Source organism: Benincasa hispida, chromosome 2 (assembly GCF_009727055.1).
Source record: "Benincasa hispida cultivar B227 chromosome 2, ASM972705v1, whole genome shotgun sequence".
Taxonomy (NCBI): Eukaryota; Viridiplantae; Streptophyta; class Magnoliopsida; order Cucurbitales; family Cucurbitaceae; genus Benincasa; species Benincasa hispida.
This window is the reverse complement of record NC_052350.1, coordinates 28,731,818-28,746,270: the sequence shown is the minus strand read 5'-3', so window position 1 is coordinate 28,746,270 and position 14,453 is coordinate 28,731,818. Positions and strand designations below refer to the sequence as shown.

At 33.4% G+C, this 14,453-nt stretch overlaps 1 protein-coding gene across 3 annotated transcripts; it reads right to left on the bottom strand.

Annotated features, from left to right (window-relative positions):
- Positions 1-796: 796 nt before the first annotated feature.
- LOC120072316 (probable serine/threonine-protein kinase WNK9) lies at positions 797-4,123 on the bottom strand. Of its 3 annotated transcripts, none has more exons than XM_039024775.1 (7): positions 3,879-4,123; positions 3,766-3,803; positions 3,281-3,508; positions 2,948-3,168; positions 2,672-2,724; positions 2,049-2,469; positions 797-1,946 (listed from the first exon to the last, which is right to left on the bottom strand). In XM_039024775.1, exons 1-7 carry the CDS (start codon positions 3,975-3,977, stop codon positions 1,258-1,260), a joined length of 1,749 nt encoding a protein of 582 aa, XP_038880703.1. In that variant the 5' UTR covers positions 3,978-4,123; the 3' UTR covers positions 797-1,257. The 3 variants fall into 3 exon arrangements, with proteins under 3 accessions (XP_038880703.1, XP_038880702.1, XP_038880704.1); XM_039024774.1 differs by having other exon boundaries at positions 2,567-2,724; positions 3,879-4,122; XM_039024776.1 differs by having other exon boundaries at positions 2,567-2,724; positions 3,460-3,508; positions 3,879-3,928.
- Positions 4,124-14,453: the final 10,330 nt, after the last annotated feature.

Below are 14,453 nucleotides of genomic sequence, written 5' to 3'. Positions count from 1 at the left end.
TATAACCGGTTGTGTGGAAGTCAATCGGATTTGAAAACAGAAAAATGGACCCATTTTTAGTGTATAATGTTGTGTTTCACGAGAATGCTATTAAAAACAAATTTGAGAAGAAAAATTAGTTAGGTTTTATCCCAATATAAGGATAGCTTTACAATTTAAAATATTTTCACTCTTCTCAGAAGCTGTATTCTTAACATGTTTAGGTCATATATAAAAATATGAAGAGAAGAGCTCAAAATATTAATAAGAAATTATAAAGGAGTCACATAAAAGAGGGATACTATACAATATTTTTAATTTAGTATAACGATTATGGAATGGAATATTAAATTTTTAATATCAACAAAGAGAGGATATGACAATTACTATTGAATTAAACTCACTTTGTCAGAGTAGTTTTTGTCCAAATATTTGATTGGAAAACGCTAAAAATAATTATAATTAAAGTGTAGAAGAACACAAAAGATTTGCTATTTTTTTTTTTCCTTTTACTAAAGTGTTTATAATTGAAAATAATTTTGCTAAAATAACTATTTTTAAAAGCATTCCCTTCCACATCTTTAGAACTTTTTGATCATTCAAATACTAACTTATCACAACCTCCAGCTATGCAACCAACCATTTGTCTTAGTTTTAGTCAACTAAAAACACTCACTTTTCACTATTTCAAAAACCTACCAAACTCAACCACGCTTAAGTTTCATGGATAATGTACTAAAAAAAAAAGAAGAAAAAAAAAAAGGTCTTATGGATAATGAACAAGGCTTCATAGAAACCAAGCTATAACTTCAGAATGTTGAATAACCAGGAGAACACTTGCATCTTTTTTCATTGTCTATAAGAGAATATCCATTACAATTCCAATAACTTTGTGAACTAAAACAATGATCAAGAAGAAAAAAAAGGTGACGATGTAAGTGAAAAAAGTACAGTAAATGCTGTGAATAGCTTACATATTTCTGTACAATAAAAAAACAGCAATTGGTAGTGAGTTGTTTTGTTGCTTGGAGGGAATGTGCCTGTAATCTTTGATTCTTGAATATATACTCTGCAATTGAAGAAAAATCTAGCTAACGCCTCACAGTTTCGGACCCTTTGGGTATCCAAACGGGGCAGCTACAACGAAATAACCTCAACTATGATTTAAATCTTCACAATCTTGTCCAATAAAAACAGCGTTTTCACTTGCATCCTCTATTGCTTGTAGCGATGTAGAGGGACTGCAAAAAAAGTTCCAACTGATGTCTCTAAATTATCTCAATTCCATAGCCATCTAATTTCCCAATGGATTTGGGAGGCAAATTTATCTTCACAATAGGATGGAACCGTGGACAACGATCGGGAACCCAATAAACTTCTTAGTGAAGTTCTATCAATGACAGTAGCTTTGGTATCTGGTACTTTTTCTTTGCTATACCCAACAGTGACTGATTGGTCAGTTTTCTTGTAATTTTCACCAGAATGTCTTTGTCTAAAACTATGAGAACTAAGAGCTTGGTTTTCATGGAGGGCAGAGTTTGACTGATTGTGTTGGCTTGACACTTTTGGTCTGCTCTCTACCACAGACTGTGTAGGCTGATCTGCTTTGAGGGAGAACTGCCCTTGCTCGAAGTGTCCTTGCACTAAAGCACGTCCATCTATGCTGCAGTTTAAAATCTGATAGAGTTTGGCTCCATTTCCCTTATTCTCTATCAAAGAATTATCAGATGGTTGATTAGAATCGTTGTAGCTTCGAGAGCCACCGTCATAAGAGATACGAGGTGTTTCATCTATGCCAGGCCCTGGCTTCCAGTCAGGTACCAAGGAAGCAATTTCCCCATCAATTTTTTCAGCTATCTTGATCACATCTTGGTCAGTAATATCAAGTTCTGCTATCATTTCGGTGGCTACTGTTAATGCCGTATCATTCTTGGTGTCAAATGGGAAATATATGTTCCGAATACGTCCTGCACATATATCGCATTGTTCGGGTGAACATTTCTGTAACTATTAATAGAAAGCAAGCATCCATGACCAAAACCGAAAGGAGGAAAATAAATGTGATCTACCTTCTTTATCTGCAATCCTAAGTCTTAAGACGATACTGCCATCTTCTCTGATCTTCCCCTTAATACTGTTATCAAGATTTTCCAATATGTCATTATCATCGTCCTCAAAAAGTTCAATCCCATCGGCTTCCTTCTGAACTGTATGGCACCTCCATTCATCTGAGGTCTCAAAACTGTAACTAATTGAGCTAAATCTTTTTTCTTGTTCAAGGAAAGGGTGAGCTATAGTGGAAGCAAAATCGTCCAGTTCTCCTCGAGAATTTGAGATTTTCGACTTGCTTTCACCATCATCAACTTGGAGAAAAGGGTCACTCAAAAGCTCCCTTGCTGAAAGTCTACAAGAGACTGGTGCCAAGCATTTCTCAACGAATTGCCGCATGCTTGGATCCTTCACTTTATACAAGGCAGCTGGTTTTTTCCCCTACAAGTAGAAAGCATGTTAAGGAATCAACTTTTCCTACCCTCACATAGTCTAGATTAAAGAAAAACATAGGCCCATTGAGAGACGGGGATCTTACAGAAATTACTTTCTTATAGATTTGAACAGGATGACTACATTCACTATATGGATATTCAAACGTAACCATCTCCAAAACACACATCCCAAAAGAATAAATGTCTACCAATTCATTATATGCCTCTTCATATACTTCAGGAGCCATGAACTCTGGTGTCCCTGTAATGTAATAACAATAATAATAAGCACATCTGACAAAATGATTTATTTCTCTCACAAAAATCACCAGCAACTCAAGGAAAGTGATTCATCGTGAGGACATTAAGGATCAGAAAGCCAAGAATGAAATGGTAAAAGAACTGTAACACGATCTCCGCCTGATTCTTCTGTCCAAAAATTGAATCTCTTGCCAAAATTTCACATGATTTGAAGATAAACATACCAACACAATGATCAGCATGTGATTTCCGGAGGATAGCAGCAAGGCCAAGGTCTCCAATTTTAATTTCTCCTTGGTTACCATTAACAAAAATGTTGTCACACTTGAGATCTCTGTGGATGACAGGAGGGTCTTGGCTATGGAGATAGTGAAGACCCCTCAAAATTTGTCTACACCATCGCTTCACTGCTCTAATGTTAACTCTCCTATGCTTTAGCCTAAACCTGTGAGAACAGAACCAACCAGAAATGAGGTAGAAATCTAAAAGAAAGAAGGCAACAATTAAGAGAATAGAAAGTGAAGGGTGTAAGATTGAATGTTCAAAAGCATTCTTACTGCCTCAAAGTCCCAGAAGTGAACATTTCAGTTACAAAGTTGATGTTCTTATTTGCAGTATCGACCCAAGAAGTATAGAATTTCATAATGTTCTTATGTTTCAATGTTTTTAAGAGGTGAATCTCAGAGTATAGCCTCTCAAGATCTTCAGGACATTGAAGAAAGTTACAGAGTTTGACCTGATTCCAAGCAACTTCAATCCCTTCATACTCATCAAATGCTCTGTAACTATAAAGCAAAAGAAAATCTCAGGCGAATGCTCATTTCCAGAAACAGAATAAAATCAACAAAATCAAACATAACCCATAAGAGGAAATCGAAAAAGAGAGCGAAATGAACAAAAATCAAACACGCAGAAGAGATCGAATTCTCAAAATAAATAGAAAATGCATGTTAAAAAACGGTGAAACTACAAGGAAATCCGAAAATCGATATTAATTACAAAAATGCAAAGGAAACGAAGGAGAGGCTAAATTCGTTCATACACTATCTTGGAAGCTCCTTTGCCGAGAATTTCATTGTACTGCAATAGAGAAGAGAACAAAATCAGAATCAAGGCGAATTCGCAAGAGAGTCAGAGAGAGAGGTAGAGAAATACTCTTCCATATCTGCCAGTGGGATCAATTTCAACATACTGAGAGAAATCTGGAAGTTGAACAAGATCAGAGAAACCACTGATTGAATCGGTTTTGTCCATTTGATTTCAACGGATTTGCCTTGTTCGTGGGCTGTGCAAATCCTCGGTTCCTCAGTTTTTGGGCAGAGAAGTATTTGGACAGCACATTTTTGGCAAAACAAGAAGAGAAGCGAAGAGAAAAAGGTATGCAATGAAAGTGACGGCCCCTTCAGTTTTCAGATTTTGGGTAAAATTTTCATTTATCTCACATTTCTAAATTATAACAGCAAATACCCATTCCCATAATTCCTCCACATTTTTCATTTTAATACCCTATTTACAAGTTTTCATTTAAGACATGAATCGAGGCTGGTAGGTTGAAGTGAGCTTTTAACTCAATAGTATTGGCATGCATTTCGATCTAAGAGGTCGAAGGTTTAATACCGTATATACTTTTACAAAAATTTTCATTTAAGACATGTATGTGAAAAGAAAATTTCTCGACCTCTATTGTATTCTAAAATAAACATGTATGTACGTAAGTTTATTTACATGTGTCAGGAAATGATAAAAAATGAACTTTCATGTGAATATAATGTCTTTCTTTTATAGTTCAAAACGAGCTGTTTGGAGGCCCAACATGAGATGTTATATCCCCATATCCTATATTATCTCAGTGTTTGGAGGTCCATTATCATATCTCATCGATTTTAATTGTTTATGGGTTCATTTTCGGCCTTTTATGTATCGTGTATCATCTCAGTGCTTGAACTCATACTCGATCAAAACTCCCTAGACATCAGAACTCTCCAGACATCAGAACTCTCTACATCCTATATAATCTCAATGCCAAAAACCGTCTGGCACACGACTTTTTTTCATCGTTCTTAATTTCTAGGTCTGTTTTCGCACTTTTTCGCGCCGGAAGGTTCGCGCACAAAAATTGGGCCCAGTGACGATACCTTGAAGGAGTTAAGTCATCGATGTTGTTTAAGTTTGAAGGAATCATATACGCATACACTTACCCTTTCACAAATAAAGATTTAAAACGTTAATGTCGATGGAATTATGATATCTCAATTTGCTGAAATGTCGATAAAAAGATCAATGAATTGTCGATGTTGATAGATATTTTTTAAAAATCACTATAAAATTAAAAAAAACAATTAAATTATTTAAATTAATAAATAAATATTTTTATGTTTTTTTTAATGATGTTTATTGTTCCTATTATATTTACATTAATGAAATTTTATTACTTATTTTTTATTTTACATGAATTTTTTAGATAAAACGAAATTGATCTACTCTTATGTCGATATCGAACTATAAAGATGCGCAAATATCAAGACGTGACAAAGATGTAAAACCATTTAAAAAAAAAACTTGGGTTAAAGATGCTTGCAAGTATGAGCTGTACAATTAACTGATTCTAAACTCAGTTTCTCATTTGTTTGTAGTTCAAATCTGAACCATTTGATTATAAAATTAAGTTTGAGTTGTTATTTCTCCAATCCACGTTCTCTTCCTTATTTTTATAATCAAGAGCTTGTTTGTCAAAATGGAATAAAAAGAAAGGCAAATCAATCACAATCATTATTTCTCTTTTTGAAAAATTGTATCATTATCATTTGAAAAATTTAATCATACTTCTAAAAAGATAAGACTTCAACCATATTATTTCTTCTAGGGAGATTTTGATAAGTAGAAAAATAAAATAAAATTATTTATACACAATAATAAAATTTAATCATAAGACTTCTTTCAATTTCTATCACTGATAAATATTGATAGACTTCTATCAGTTTTTATAAGTTTCTATCACTAATAGACGCCGATAGATGTTTATCAGTATTTTTTTGTTATTTCTGTAAGTAATTTGACATTTTTTTTATCTGTAAAGAACATAATTCAGCGGCCATCTATATGTGTTAACAACCACAAAATCGGTGGTTAAATTCTTTCTTTTTATTTGTAAGAAAATATTTTTACGTGTTCTATTAAAAAGTGAACATTCTATGACATTACCATATTTGATCAAAATATATATATGTGATACATATATATTTATTAGTTTTTTTTTATATGAATCTTGTGTTGTAATACCTTCTTTTCTACAATTATTAAATGCATCCCACCTAGCACAGTTGTAACAAAATACAGTTATGGATGAAATAAAAAAATAATAAAAAATGGAAAATCCTAAAGTATTCTTCAATGAGATATTAAACATTCATGTGCTTACTTTTGAGTCAAAGGAGTTGGAAAGATTATAGAAACTTGTCCACATAAATTGGCGCTAGTAAAGTTAGGTTGGGTATTTGGTAGATCTCCTTGTTTATAAGTTATTATTATTATTATTATTTTATGTGCCTACTAATTTATCTTTTAGAACGGTTTGGAACAAGAAATTAGTTATTATAGTCATAGGTTATCATAATTGGGTTAAAATAGTTTATGTTTAGGGTATAGGTTATCTTAGTTCGGGTTATAATAGTATGTGTTTGATGTGTAAACTATTTTAGTTTAAGAAGAAATAGTAAATATTGTAGCAAACAATACAAAATAATAAATATAAAATAGTAAAAAAGGTAGCAAATAGTAAATACCGTAGCAAATGAGGATTTTGAAATAGTGTTACTGTAACTAATTGAGGATTACAAAATAATATTTCCTATGACAAGAAGTAGTTATTATAGTCTTAGGACAATTCTTGCCCCAAACGGCCCTTAGATACTAAGATCAATGAATCAAACAAAATTTAATCAACTACTTAAATGCCCAACTAAACTATGAAAATAACTTGAGCCTGTCAACAAATATAGGAAAAAAGTAGTCAAAGTCAACAATAAATTATTTAGACCAAATTAAAGGGCTTCTTACCTAATAAGAATAAGTATACAAAGTTAATTATCTCGTCAAATCTTAGAAGGGTTCATCTTTGACAGTTTAACAAAATTTTTAGAAAAATGTTTAAATTTATTTAATTAAAATATTAGTTTAACAACATGCAATAAAAATTTAAATATGAAGTTCACAACTTTCATCATCAAGTAAAATTGAGAAAAGTACTAAAAACACGACAAGAATAAAGAAATTAAAGTGACTTAGTTTGATTCTTATATGAACCCGACCTAACTTAGTTTGATTTCGATTGGATCGATTTTTTTTCTACAAAATCCAATTTAGTTACAAAATCTATCTCACACATATATTATATAAATCCCGTTATATTTATATACATCATCTTATATATTAAGGAAGAAAAATTTCAAATCACATTAGTTTAACGTGAAACTCAATTTACTATGAGTTCGATAAAACAATTACCAAAGTAAATCAACCAATACACTGAAAAAACTTGCCCCGTGCATAAAATGGAACATTAAAAGCCTAATATGAAAATGAATAAAAATAGCAAACATTAGAATCTTCTCAAATTGAAGAGAACTTAAAAGTTCGATATAAAAAGTTCTCAAATCTTATTCTAATCAAGAATCTTTGATATGATTCAACAATCAAATGTCATGGATCACATTTCCCTATTCTCATGCAAAAGACAACAACTAATAAACTATGTCATATTCTTGTAAGTAATGATTGATTTGAATTTGACTATGCTAAGATCTCATGACGGAAAACAAAAATCATTACTTATTTGACTCCTTCCTTTACTTTTTCTACTAATGGTATTCTACGTTCTCTTTCATTTGTATTATACTGGAATCACTGACTTTTCAACATAACTCTAATTCCAGTATTATATTTTGAGACTCTAAAAAAAATGAGATTCAGTACTTAACATTTAGTATATAACAAAATTTATATAATTAAAAAATATATATAAATAAGATTTAAGAGCAAAAACTCATAATCGTAGAATCATAATTCAAATTCTAAAATGAAACTTTTATCTCCTTTTGTATGTTTGTGAATTCTAGATATATTGAAAAAAACAATTAGCTTATTAAATGCAAATAATGAAATAAATAAAATTTGCAATTATTATGATGCGATTATTTATTACCTTCATCAATTTCTTTACCCCATCAATTTTTTCACTCATATCATCCAAAGGTTGGATTGAAATCGACAAATTTTGAGCACAAATGAGTTTATCTAGTTTGCAAGCTTTGAAAAGAATCTAACACCCATCCATCAATGATACAAGTTGATTCAGTTGGCACTGCAGATATAGAAATATAATAGATGCCCTTGACCTACTTGGCTAATAATCCTAATCCTAAATGGAGAAGATTTATTTTCCACTAATTTAGCATATCTAGGTTTTCATCTTCTACACGACCCCTCATCTAGATAACAAGTTGCCTCTGCATTTTACTGTCATTTGGATCTTTTAAATTAGTTTGTTTAAATCTACCATGTACAACAACATGTACCTTGTAGCTAGAGTCAATTCCACTATATGCATCAGATAACATTGATGGTATTAAACCATGACTTTGACAACTAGATGCTTGATAGGTGTAGATGATTTTTTTTGTTGATATTGTTCTTTTGGTATTGACTTTCTTATATAATAATCATCACAAAAATGGCAAATTGCTTATTCAACCTTAGTGTTTTTTTTTTTTTTTTTGCACTTTTTCCTCCAAAAGTTCATTAAAGTAGTAACTCAGATAAGTCAACTTGTATCTAGGGATAAGAACTACAATAATATACAACAATAAATTGGTCTACTCATTTTTACTAATACTGCAATACATATTAAAATTTGTGTGCATGTTTACTGCCATTTGAGTCAATAGTGTATTATCGTACAATGAGTATTCATGAACTATTCTCTTAGACTAAACATATTTCATGAAAAAATATGAAGTCATAGACGTAGATGCATAAAACTTTAATGTAATATCTGAGAAAGTCTTCAAGAACTCTACAAATAGTTTAGTGTTATCCCAACCTTCAATAGTTGAAATATCATCTTTTGGTTTGGCAAATAACTTGGGTCATGCTCCTCCAATCTTTCAAATGTCTTTTGGTACTAAATTTCTCCATCCAATATAGTGAAATTTGAATTCCATCATGCTTGGACATCCATCATAAGGAAACTTCTTGTTGATTTCCTATCTTCTTTAACAAAATTTTTAAATATTTGCAGTCTTGCAGGGGATGACTTATTATACTTCACAACATTTCTAATATGAGTGATATACACATGCAAATCTTTTAAAGAATCATTCAAATTAAAGATTTATTTACTTAATTGTAGTTTGTAATTCTAATGTACAAATGATTTATTTATTTAATAAAATATGAGATATTTTTATTCGATATTTAGTAGCATTAACCCACAAAGCCAATAAACTGACATCCAAAGTTATTTTCTATAACTTAAACATGTATGTAGAGATATACAAGTGGATCATGTTTAATTGATAACCTAAATGGTCTATAGTAGATAGAAAAGGCCGGATACCTTATCTTGATGACATTATGAACACAATCCACTTTGTAACTGTTACAATTGTTGTAAAGACAAATGATCTGATCCTGATCATTCATGCAAAGACATGTGAGCAGGGGTGTTCTATACAAAGGGTTTGTATAAGATTGAACCACGAAATGAATAGTCTCATTATATAACATTGTTTATAGTAGAGGCTTACATTTCACTAGGATGACCATAGGGACATGTCTTGAATCCTGAGTAAGTTGTGAACTCCTATCTATGAAGGAAGTCCTTCGATTTGTATGAGTGAGAGTGGTTAGATCGTTGACTCAATAAGCCTACCATTTTGGGATTCGTCTGATTGAGGAACTGGGAACACAACTACACAAGACGAAATTCACTCATTCCCTAATGTTAGTAAGTAGATAAATTGCTCCCTTAAGGGCTGATTCCGAGGCTTGAACAATATGGTGTCATACCCTCTCTTGGCCTGAGAGGGGTTTGGTCAGAGTTGGACTATGACTTATTGTTCATTATGGGGATCAATGGTACTTAAGGAGTTAGATGTAACTATTGGGGCAAAATGGTAATTTTGGCCTAGCTGTACTTACGAGACATTTGTGAAGGGTTATTGCACTATTGGTTAGTTATATCCAATGGATATAGAAATATATCTGTAGTGCAAAGAGTGCAATTGTCGGTCTTTAGTGGAGTGACCTAAAGTTAATGGATATTGAGTAATTTAATTAAAGGAGTTTAATTAATTATTCAAATACCTTTGGAGCTTCAAGCTATAGATCCATAAGATCTTGTCTATAGCTCAACACGGATTATTGAGAATTAATTTGGAATTAATTTTGAATTAGTTTGAATTGTTCAAATGAATTAAAGGAATTAATTATATGTAATATAATTTAATTAAATTAGATTAATTATATGTGATATAATTAATATAATGTATTTGATACATTATAATATAAAGTTTATTTCGAGAGAAATTAAGTATTTGAATATGATTCAAATACTAATTATATAGATGAGATTCATATAAATAAATTTAGTATAAATATGATTTATATTAAATGTCATGCATTATTGAGAGAGAAACAAACTATAATTTATATTGTATTTGATACAGTATAAAAACTATAGGTTATGTGTTATATTTGATATAATATATAGTTTAATATATATTATATGATAAGGTAGTTATCAGATAAATATATATATTAAACAATTTATTAAAATAATTTGTTAAATTAATTTTGATTTTTATACTTTTTTTTAAAAAAATTAATAGGAGATAGTTGTAATCCTTCCCCAACCCCTCCCCCTCCCCCTCTCGAGAGTAAAACATGAGTGTGGGAGTTTTTTTTTTTTTTTTTTTTTTTTTTTTTTTGTTGTTGTTTAACACATCTTCATCTTCTTCACGAGAAGTTACAAAGGAGTGTATCAGTGTGCTATGTGATTTTTTGGATCTCCCAAGAAACCTCATCTCTTCTCAAATCTTTCTCTCCCTTTTTTCAAAACTCAGAGCCCACAACTCCTAAGAATTCTCTTTACCTACAGAGAATACAGAGGAAATGTTTGGGTGGTGTCCTCATTGACGACCTTTTTCTGCATGTTTCATCGTGACCGGAAAAGAGGAAATTCATGAAGATCTTTGGCTTCAGGGGTAAGTTGATCTTAGCCCTTCCTCCTCTTTTATTTTGCATGCTGTAATTTTATGTTTAATGCATAAATTTATTATGAAGTAATTTTGCGATTCGATGAAAAACGAAATTGGGATCGATCTCACTTTCGCTGCGGACCTTGGGGTTCCTTCAGTTGTAACCATGTAATTGATATTCTATAAGGAAGTCCACATATCAATTGTTTAACAAAATCTTTGGCTACTTTGAGTTAATGCACTATTCATCCTCCTTTTACAAATAATCATGACCTGAATCTTGAGTAAATTATGAACTCCTGCCTATGAGGTGGTCCTTTGATTTGTATGGATGAGAGTGGCCAGATCGCCAACTCAACAAACCTACCATTTTGGGGATTCGTCTGATTAAGGAGCTGGAAACACAGTTACACAAGATGGAATTCACTCCTTCCTTGAGGCAGAGGTAAGCAGATAAATTACTCCCTTAAGAGCTGATTCCGGGTCTTGAACAATATGGCGCCACACCCTCTCTTGGCTCGATAGTGGTTTAGTTATAGTTGGACTATGATCTATTGTTCATTAGAAAGATCAATGGTACTTAAGGAGTTAGATGTAACTACAAGGGCAAAACGATAATTTGGCCTAGCTGTACTTACGAGCAATTTGTGAAGGATCATTGTACTGTTGATTGGTTATATCCAATGGACACATAATATATCTGTAGTGCAAAGAATACAGCTGTCGGTCTTTAGTGGAGTGCCCGACAGTTAATGGATGGTGAATAATGTAATTAAAGAGTTTAATTAATTATTCATGTACCGTTGGAACATAAGGTTTGATACTACGATCAAATCTTATGGCTTTGATCAAAACGTTGATGAGCCTTGTGTCTACAAGAAAATCATCAACAGTTTAGTAGTTTTCCTAGCGTTGTATGTAGACGATATCCTACTCATTGGGAATGTTGTAGACTTACTGACTTCAATTAAGAACTAGCTAACGACCCAATTCCAAATGAAAGATTTGGGAGAGGCTTAGTTTGTTCTTGGGATTCAGATCTTTCAGGATCGAAAGAACAAAATGCTACCACTGTCTCAGGCATTGTACATTGACAAGATGTTGATCAAGTACTCAATGCAATACTCCAAGAGGGGCTTATTGCCTTTTCGGTACAGAGTTACATTGTCTATGGAACAGTGTCCTAAGACACCTCAAGAGGTTGAGAAAATAAGATGGATCCCCTATGCATCTACTGTAGACAATTTAATGTATGCGATGTTATGTACTAAACCTAACATCTGCTACGCAGTGGGGATAGTTAGTAGATATTAGTCTAATCCAGGACAGGGTCACTGAACAGCCGTCAAGAACATCCTCAAGTATCTTTGGAGAACGAGGGAATATATGCTTGTGTATGGTTCTAAGGATTTGATCCTTATAGGATACACAAACTCTGATTTTCAGACTAATAAGGATTTTAGGAAATCTACTTTAGGATCAGTATTCACTCTTAACGGAGGGGTTGTAGTATGGCGAAGCACCAAGCAGGGGTGCATCGCAAACTCCACCATGGAGGTCGAGTATGTAGCGGCTTGTGAAGCTGCTAAGGTGGCCGTTTGGCTCAGGAAACTCCTGACTGATCTTGAAGTTGTTCTAGACATATCTAGGCCCATCACTCTTTATTGTGATAATCGTGGTGCTGTGGCAAATTCTCGTGAGCCTCGGAGTCATAAGCATGGCAAGCACATAGAGAGAAATACCATCTCATCCGAGAGATTGTGCATCGAGAGGATGTGATTGTCACGAAGATAGCTTCGAAGCACAACGTTGCTGATGTTAAAGTTCAACAGCAAGCAGCGAAAGTATCAAGGATCCATAAGCATTCTAATTCACTAATTTTGACAAAAACTAAAGCATGTTGTTCATAAAAATGGGTTTTCAAAACATACCTTTGAAGAACTCTTCAAGAAAATCGTTGTTCAGCTGCTGATGACGAGAAATTAGTTATCAATTACTTGATGACTAAAATTACTTGAACGCAATATGTGATGCATGTTCTTAATGTATGCGTTAATTATCATGCATCGGTGGTCATGCATTGGAGTGAATTATGCGTTAACGAATGTATGCGATGGCCATGCGTTCCTGTCACAAGTTTTCTTGCGCTCACGCCATGTATAACACGAATGCAAGTTTCTCGAGTGATCCGAGGTCGAACTCAGGGACTTGTAACTTGATGTATGTAGTAATGTGTATGCGGCGATTGAATAAAAGAATGGATGGGGGGTTCTATGCTACAACTACTCCTACTCCTAACTAACAGACAACACAATGAGAAGTATGAATGAGAGATAGAGACACGAAAACTGTTGACGCGTAGTAAATGGATGAAAAAATAGATAAAATGTGGAGATGTCTTCATCGCAACCCTTAAAATTGACCGCAAAGGTAACCTCTACCAACGCAAGCTATGCAATCATGCTACACACACTAAAAGCCTAAATCTAGGACGTATGTGATGTGTATGCAAAAAGGTCGAGATGACCGCATACAACATCCTACTTCTTGGACATAGTCATTATCATCTCCATAGGGTTCATACGCTGTGTAATAGCAAATGGAGCTCATTCCTAAGTCTCCATTCTTGCTTATGAAAACCTAATCTAGCTCTCTCGAGAATCGATTCTAACCTAGCTCTCTCAAGCCTTAGGTTCTTTCTTTAGACTCTCTCTCAAGTAGCTCTAAAGGTGTGATGGACACATATATAAGACAAGGTAACCACATAAACTGGGCAGTGATAATGGGTAGAAATGCACGTTATTACAGTGCTAAGTTCTTAAACGATGTTGGCTTGCGTTGATAAAATATGTAGATTGCATCCAAAAAGCATTAAGTTTATAACACTTCGATCACATGTGTTCAGCGCATAGAAATAGTTAACTTTTGTGTTTTTATGTAGAATATACGTTGATGCAAGGCGAAAAGCGTGATCATAAGAAATCAACGAACGAGCGCAGCATTACCGCAAGGCTTTGTGGTGATCTGTGTTCGAAAACATCTGCTTAAGAAGGATTTCCGCATAGATCCGACGCAACTTGATGGGCGCATCTGGGTAAAAGGCATAACTAATCACAATGGGACAGAAAGCTGATGACGGTCGAATCCGAATTAAGTTGATAAGTCGCTAACGGTAACAAGTACACTCAGCTTTTCGGTGACAAATATTTGGCGCATCAGTTAGAGAATTAAAGCCATCCCATCTGTGTAATCATAAGAGAGAAGCCACCTTTCATCCTAGAAGCTCTATAAATACCGAAGGCATCCTTCAAAAAAAGGGTCAACTAGTTCACCAGTTCGGATACTTGGATAAAATTTCTCCAATTTAGCCTTGTCCATAGTTTTCCTTTTTATGTTAAGGAGGAGCAAGAGAAGAGCTAAGATGCCGGAAGATCGCTAAGGGCAACTCGAGAGAGAAACCGAAAGCGTAGAAGCA

Coding starts and splice junctions, on each gene's coding strand:
- LOC120072316 (XM_039024774.1), bottom strand. CDS start 3,977: ATGGACAAAACCGATTCAATCAGTGGTTTCTCTGATCTTGTTCAACTT. Junction 3,509..3,765: donor AAAGGAGCTTCCAAGATAGT/GTATGAACGAAT, acceptor TTTGCTTTATAG/TTACAGAGCATTTGATGAGT. Junction 3,169..3,280: donor ACTTCTGGGACTTTGAGGCA/GTAAGAATGCTT, acceptor CTGTTCTCACAG/GTTTAGGCTAAAGCATAGGA.